This window comes from Rhododendron vialii, chromosome 9a (assembly GCF_030253575.1).
Source record: "Rhododendron vialii isolate Sample 1 chromosome 9a, ASM3025357v1".
NCBI classification, from domain to species: Eukaryota; Viridiplantae; Streptophyta; class Magnoliopsida; order Ericales; family Ericaceae; genus Rhododendron; species Rhododendron vialii.
The window spans coordinates 34,901,773-34,910,124 of record NC_080565.1 but is presented as its reverse complement, the minus strand read 5'-3'; the positions used below and the strand labels follow the sequence as shown (position 1 = coordinate 34,910,124).

Below are 8,352 nucleotides of genomic sequence, written 5' to 3'. Positions count from 1 at the left end.
TTGGCCGTGAAGGAATAGGGCGATGGATTGGAGTATTAATAGCTGCCCGAATAAACTTTTTCACTTTTTTTTTTTTTTTGGATCCGAAATTCATTTCAATAAAGCCAAGCGGCACTTACAACGAAACCATCCGAATACAATGTAAAGGAATCTACAAACTACCCATCACAGAAAAAATACATGAAAACACAAGGATAAAGAGACAAGCTAGCTTCTAGATCTATGCCGAGCCTAAGCTCCCTCCACACCGCCTCAAAGGGTCGGGTCACGTGGCGCATAAAATCTGTCCACCAAACTGCCTCGGGTAGGCGAAGAAACCTGAACAAAGACAGCAACCAAGCACTGATGGAAACAGATTGAACACAAGCAGGTCGGTTGCCGCGCCACCTTGAGAAGCCCCAAAAAGCACGCCGGCCTGCTCTGGCTGTAGGATGCACGCCCGACGTCATCAGATGCTAGGACGGACCACAACCAAAGCGATGGAGCTAAGAAACTCCGGCAAGCCTTCGCTGTCACGACGAGCTCCGGGCACGACGAACGGAAAAGAAATCCTCCTGGGCTAAAATTCTGAACGACCCATGACCACGACGGCCGATGAAACGAGGCACCGCAGCTTACCTGTTCAATCCCAAAGCTGAAACTGACAAACCTCTCCACGGGCAAAGCCCGGGAGTAGCGTCTTCTCCGAGAACCAAGCCCGAAGTCGACACAAAAGAACCAAACCCTAAGCTAGCGTTATTCGCCCACCACCACTCCCTTCGGATCTGGGGAAACCAGACCGAAAACTAACCGGACTGGGAAAAACCCAGCCGGTGGAAGAAAAGAGAAAAGCCGGACCAAGCCGAAAGACCACGGACCAAACCCTAACCCTACCTCTTCGATTATTAACGCCCACCATCGCTGCTGCCGACCTCCCACAAACCAGATCAGAGAGGGTGAGGAGGAGTCGGACAGGAAAAGTCACCCGCCATCGCCGGAGACCCACCCACCGGACAACACAACGCTACAACCTCCAAACCGGAGAGGAAGAAACCAGACGACAGAGGGGGAAGAGGGAAGGAGAGGGGAGAAAGACAGGGGCGGGGTCTGCCCCCCACCCCAGGAGAAAAAACCTAACGGCGGCGCAAGAGGAAAAGAGAAGGGAGAGGAAAGTTAGAGAGAGAGTTTTTTGCTTAACTTTTTCACTTTCAATATTCTCTCTTTTAGCCAATGTTTTGAAAATTGGACCGGTGAGCAAATCGGCAAATAGACCGGGCATGGCGGGCAGATGGAACATTGGTTCAACTGCGGTTGATTGGAATCAAACTGTGATGCCATAAATATGTCATAGAATATATTACAAATACATAACCACCTAAAATGAGAGCATACAAATGTACACAGAGAAAAGGCTTGAAAAACTACTCATCTGTTTCATCTTGAGAGTCAACAATGAAAAGTCATGCAATTTTTCAAATAAAAAAATCAACTACTTCCGTGTATAATTTTTTGAATTTTTTTCACCAAATTGAAGTACTAATCGAGATCTTTAATACGGTGCGAAAAAATTCAAAAAATTATACTGTACACGGAAGTAGTTGATTTTTTTATTTGAAAAATAGCAAGAAAGAGAAAATGGAAATCTCAATATGAAACGGAGGGAGTACATTTTATCCTTTATTATTTGGGATAAATTTTTCAGTGCGGGGTGGGCACGGGCCATGTGGTGCCGAGCACGCATCTCGGCCAACTAAACGTGTTTTGGACAATCCAAATCTATTTGGGCTTGAGGGGTTGTTTTCATAATTTCACACTAAAAATTTACCCAAACAAATCTGGGCCGTCTAAAACACGCCGAAATGGTGCTCGGCACCACGTGGCCCGTGCCCACCCGGCACCGAAAAACTTCTCATTATTTGGGGTGAAAAGAGGGAGAAAATTTTCAGTGCCGGGTGGGCACAGGCCACGTGGTGCCCGTGCACCATCTCGGCCGTCCAATGAAGTTTTGGACGGCCCAGATCTGTTCAGTTGCCGAGGGGTATTTTAGTCATTTCACACTTTAAAACAGCCGAACAAATTTGGGCGGTCCAAAACTTCATTGGACGGCCGAGATAGAAGCGTGTGTATAATTTGTAGAGATGACCTACAAAGTATTAAAGGGCAGGGGTATTACATGACAAATATTATTAAAACCTGGAATGTTAATTTTTTGTGTGTAAGAGATCACATGCATAACAACGCTATCAAAATATGAAATGATCCATATAACTCATTTATTCTACTCTTTCAGAGTTGGATTGACACAGAAGAGATATATAGGCTCCATTCCATTTGTTTGGACGTAAAATATTTAACTTATTTTTTGTTGTTTGGTTGTATAAAAAATGAGAAAAAATATTTTTCATCAATTTGATGAAAATGACTTACCCTTAAATATTCCGTAAGTTATTTTTCGAAATGAACTCGCTACCTTCCACTGTAATTCTCATTGCTCAGTTTTCTCAATCGTCAGTCCTGATCCACGTTCAAATCCAATAATCTCATGTCTCTCCACCGTTTAAGCTCTCCCCCTCTCTATTTACACTATTTTGTTGATTTCTGAAAATATTTTCAAGTGCCAACCAAACACCGAAAAATAAAAGTTTGAAGTTTATTTTCTGAAAAAACATTTTACATGGAAAATATTTTACATTGTAAAACATTTTACATCGAAACAAATGGAGCCATATAGTGAATAAATCGAATGTTTTTGGTCATATGTGTCCATCTGCAAACTCTAGCTTTATGTGTTTAAATTTGTTTGGAAACGGAGAATATATAGGAAATTAGAACCCATTAGGAAATTAGAATAACTAATTGGTATTCCAATTGGTGGACGTGAGTCACGTGACTAATGTATTTTCCTTTTGCAATGCATTCACAAAGAAATTAAGAGGAGTAACTAAATTGATGGGCTAGGATTCTTGGCTAATTCTTGACTAATGTAGTTTATTTCCTTTTACAATCCATTCATAAGGAAAGAGGAGTAATTAATGTTTACATATAAAGGTAAATTTTTGAATACTCCAGCATATAGTCCCGAAAAAAGAAGAAAAGAATAGCATATAGCCATATATATTTGGATGGTTTTAAGAGTGGTAATGCAACCAATTTCCGAGCCACTTTAGCATCTATATATTTTAGGTGAAATTACAAAATAGTTCGGGAGTACCGTCACATGATATTCCGGACCACTATACAATTACATATTCCTGTAGGGCCACTACTAAGTGTATAGACTCCATAGAAATGTGTGGTTGTAAAGTGGTTCGGAGTATCACGGAGCGATACTCCCAAACTATTGAATAATTGATCTGCTTTGCATCTTTGGTAGTAATCGGCAATAGGAATCCAAATCTTAGACAGAAGATTAATTGAATCCATATTTATGTATTAGGTAGCTAGCTCAATTTTTTGTTATTACTAATATATACAAAAACAAGTATTCTTCCTTAATTGAAACTCTTCTCCCTTATCAAACCCTACTATATAGTCCTGTTCCACCATCTTCTTCAACAATCAACATCAAACCATACATAAAAAAGAAAACGATTTCAACAAAAAAGGGTTTTGGATGGAGGAAGAAAGAAGAAGAGAATGGATTGTGCAGAATCATCTGCAGCTTAAAAGTAGTCCCTACTATGTTATCAATCCTAAATATGCTCAAAGTTACGAAGTGGAAAAAGCGAACTCTTATTATTCTTCTCGTCGGCGAGGGGCGGCGGTCTACACTTCTCATCTGCCAAAGAGGGTAATACTCCTTAGCCCTTCCTGTTATCCTGTTGTTATGTCCAGGGTTGGCCCAAGGAATTTTAGTGTCCAAGGTCTAATAAAAAAAAGTGTAACCTTAAAGAATTAATACTTAATAATTTTCATAGCAAGCCAAATCAATACAAAGTTCTACTAATCATTACATATGAACACAAAATACGAGATTGTCAAGTTTTTGGGATGGGTTTGTGGGGAAACGATTTTTGGGAGGTGTTATTCGCTGATTTTGGGGATTTAGTGGTTGGGCACTTGAGCTTATGGTATGGTGGGTTGGACTAACTCATTCGAATCCGGCTCCTCTCCAATCCCATAGGAATTGGAGGATCCTCCAATTCCACATCCAAAGGTCACGATTAATCCATTAACTTATCTATTTCTTTCCCATTCCTAATTTTACCTCAAGTGCTACTCAATGAGCACCCAATTACCTAATATGACTTCCCTTCATTATCTAAGGTTTTCCCTTCAGTACTCAAGTGGTGGTGCTTTTTCATAGGTTGGATGGATGAACTTTTATCTTCTATGAAGCCTTTGTAATTTTTATTTTTATTTTTTATGTTTAGAATTGAATGAGGCTTCACAAATCTGAAATCCAAACAGAGATCGAAAAATGTAAATTAGCATCGAGACTACGATCCCTCGTTGGCTCCACCAAGAATGTTCCCTCAATCAGTAGCAACTTTTTACCAAAAAATGAGCCCTTTTTAAAAAAAAAGAGATACTTTGTTGACAAAGGAACACATGATGGGTAAGAGCCTGGGTAAGAGACAAATACTTTAGAGAAAGGGTTAACAAAGATAATTGGGTGCCCGTAGAGTATCACGTGAGTTAAAATCAGGAAAGAAAAAATAGATTAGTTAAAAGATTAATCCTGAGCTTTGAATGTAGAATTGGAGGATCCTCCAATTCTTCTGGAACTGGAGAGGAGCCGAACTCAACTCATTCCTCTAATTTACATTTTTATTTTATTTTATTAGGCTTAAAAAGAGTCCTAATCAAACCCAAATAGGAAAAATATTAGAGTGCCCCTGAAAATTGGACTATTTTGGATGCCGAAAGCGTTGGGCTGGCCTTGGTTATGTAGAGAGTAGGAGGAACTTTGGTAAAGACTCTTTTTTTTTTTTTGCTGAATTTTATGCCATTTGTGTTCGTGTTTATTGCATTGCATGGTTCGTGAAGGCAAAGAGAGAACTACTTGGAGGAGTGGACTGGATTAGTCAATTGCCAAGGGAAATCCTTGGTGCCATTCTGTCTCGCTTGACCCTCGAGGAAGCCGGAAGAACTAGTGTCCTCTCGCGCAGCTGGAGACACCTGTGGGCATTTCTCACCACCAAGCTGAATTTCGGTGCTTGGAAATCGCGCGACGAAGGGGTAAACATCTGCAGTCCTTGGTACGCGAGGCGGGTGAATCAAGTTCTAAAGTTACACCTGGGTGCATTTGTTTTAGATGAATTTATAATCCGCTTCTATCCGAAAGAAGAAAGCCGCGGTGCTTATTATGGCGACCTCGACAGTTGGGTTAATTTTGCATTTCAAAAGGGAGTAAAAAGGCTTGAATTGGACTTGGAACGCAATAGGTCGTGCTTGTACCGGTGGTATGCTTTTCCAAGTGTGGAAAAGTTATGCTCGAGGACTTCAAATACTCACCCGCAACTGTTCGGATTTTGTCACCTCATAACCCTCTGTTTGAAATGTGTTAACATCACTGGCGAGGTCATCGAGCACTTTTTGGGCAACTGCCCTCTCCTCGAACAGTTGCAGGTGATGAGCTCCGACCATCTTACGAACCTGAAAGTTGCTGGTCCATCACTCAAATTGAAATGCTTAGAGATCTCCAGCTGCTATTTGGAAGATTTGGATATTTCTGCTGCAAATCTTGCATCGTTGTCGTTGACGTATTTTGGGCCAGTTTCAAAGGTAATTCTTAGGAATGTTCCCGTTCTTTCGGAGTTATGCATCAGTGGAGATTATGCCGAATCAGTAATTCACCAACCCACAGATCATTTGAGCTATATGCGTCAACTGGAAAGGCTTAAATTAACACGGCCGTTGCAGGTATGTCATAACATTTTTTTGTTTTTTTTGTTTTTTCCCAGTTTAGGATGCCTAACTTCCGTTCCTTATGTACGCCTTTACTTTTTGGTCAGGGTGTTGGGAGGTATATAGCGTTCCCCCCTGCCTACCCTGAATTACGTTGTCTAAAGCAATTGGAATTGGAATCGCGCAAAATACGTGGAGAAAACCTCATTTTCTACACTCCTTTGGTTAGGGCGTGCCCTTTGTTGTCCACATTGACGGTGCGGGTGAGTCTTCTTACTCTGCTGTGTGCACCCGGTTAAATTTACTGATTTGGTGATCCAGTTATATGGCTGGTACTAGGATATGTTGCACATAACAGCATGTTTTTGTTGGGTAAAAGCCCATGTGTGAAGGCAATATTAAAAGAAAAAGAGAATTTCTGATTTGATTTTCTTTATGGCAGTATCAATCAGCAATTCCTCCTTGCCTCGATCATTCGGAAGTAATCTCGGCGACGCCCATTAATGATGATAGATATGCGAGGGTTGCTCCAGAATATCATCACCGATGCCTTAAAGTGGTGGAGTTGGTTGGTTTTAGTGGACGTCCGGATGAAGTTGAGTTTCTTTTGTACTGGCTTGTTATGGCTGTCTCACTCGATAAGTTGGTTATCAATCCTCTTGCTCCCTCTGCTGTTGCAATGGGCTTAACTTACGAAGACACCAAAATACGAGCAGCTAGAAAGTGTGCCCGGCAGCTACAAAGAAAGGTACCCCCAAGAGTAAAATTAGTAGTACTCTGATTATGGCCGGACCCTACATGAATGGTGGATTGAGGTGTTGGGGCATCATTGACCAGAGGAATGGAATAAGAGAAATGCTAAGTGTAAAGAAAATTCACCCGAAAATTATCCTGAAAGAGCAAATTAATAGTACAGATTCACTTTGAAGTGCACCTGTATCATTGATTTGCCTTTTCGGGTAAATTTTCTTTGTACCTAGCCCTCCTCATGGAATAAGCTCTCCTATGACTGAGAGGAGCGTATGTGTAAGTTTTTTTCCTAGGTTGGGAGCAAGGCGCAGGTATCCTGCTCGGAATGGTCATGTCTTTGACCAAGAATCATTCTCAGTTCTATGAATTCGTGAAATTATTATGTGACATTTTTATGACATCGCAATTTGACTCCAATCTACTAGGTTTTATTATAAGTTTAATTTATCTCTATAATTTTAAGTATACTTTAAATAGTTTAGGAAGATGATACCTCTATTTCAAGTTAACCGGGGTTCAAAATCCAAACCAAACCGTATCATAAGGGTTTGGATTGATTTGGTTCTATAGATATTATGTGTTGGTTTGATTTTTCTAATTTATAGTCTGTGGGTTTGGTTAGATTCTGGGTGGCTCTACCTTATACCGAGGGGTTCAAGCGAACCCATGGGTTCAAAAGCTACACTAAAAATTCGTAATTACGATTGCACCTGTTGATTGCATTTCAAATTTTCAACAGGTGGCAACGGGGGGCAGTGGACTGGGTTTGGGCTGGGCAGGGAAGCGAACAGAATTTCCATGGGAAGATAGTCGTCATGAAATTTGAATAAATTTTTTACACCGTCGGTGTAAACATTTGTTTCCTCCAAATCAATTACATTGCGCCACGTTGCAAAACAGTGGTCCCAATCAATAAAACATGGCGACATGGTGCAATATAATTGATTTGGAGGAAACAAATGTTTACACCGGCGGTGTAAAGAATTTAATCTCACAAATATTTTCAAAATTATACTATTATAAATAAATAAATAAAAAAAGGCAGACACGGTACGAAATTCGCAACGGACACGGCATTCCATGATTTACACGGCACGGTACGACACAACAAGATGTAACAATGGGACCAGCACGACACGACACATCACAGCTAGAAATGGACTTGACATAGCATGACACGATTAATAAATGGGCCGGCCCGACACGGCACGGCACGGCACCGCCCGTTTGACAACTCTAAAACATTTGCACACATTTTTAAAAGAGAAGCAAAAATTTGATACACACTCATGTATCGTATTTATTGGTATCGTATCTTATCTTGCAACTATAAAAGTGGCAATCCCTCACAAAGTTTGTTTTCTCCTATCTGCCAAGTTTGGCTCCAAGTTGTGTTCAGCGGAGAACACTTGCCAACCGTCACCGAACTCGTGATCAACGACCTCAATTGGCCTGGCCTTACACTCCCATTCTTTATGAATACCCCATATACTTCTATCATAGCCTTGAGAGAGAGGCTGAAAACTGATCGGTATAGTCTATGCATTGGCTCATAATGATGACCATTTTTTTCTTGTAATTGTACCGAATCAAAGGCACTCGAAGAACCATCTACATCCCATCCCAAACAAACAATTAGAAATGGATGGATACAATCATAAATTGGTCAGTAAATTTGTGCAAGATCAAAACCCGCAGTCAGTATTTTTTTTTTGTAAAATTACAATCTGGAATCAACACAGCGGATTCTCAAAACTGCAGTAAACAAACAGC

The 8,352-nt window shown here is 40.7% G+C and overlaps 1 protein-coding gene across 1 annotated transcript; it reads left to right on the top strand.

Annotated features, from left to right (window-relative positions):
- The first annotated feature begins 1,256 nt into the window (after nt 1-1,256).
- On the top strand, nt 1,257-6,996 carry LOC131299836 (F-box/FBD/LRR-repeat protein At1g13570-like). The gene is made up of 4 exons (XM_058325407.1): nt 1,257-1,307; nt 4,969-5,844; nt 5,937-6,092; nt 6,272-6,996. The coding sequence occupies exons 1-4, from the start codon at nt 1,257-1,259 to the stop codon at nt 6,608-6,610; spliced, it is 1,422 nt and encodes a 473-aa protein (XP_058181390.1). The 3' UTR covers nt 6,611-6,996.
- The last annotated feature ends 1,356 nt before the right edge of the window (nt 6,997-8,352 follow it).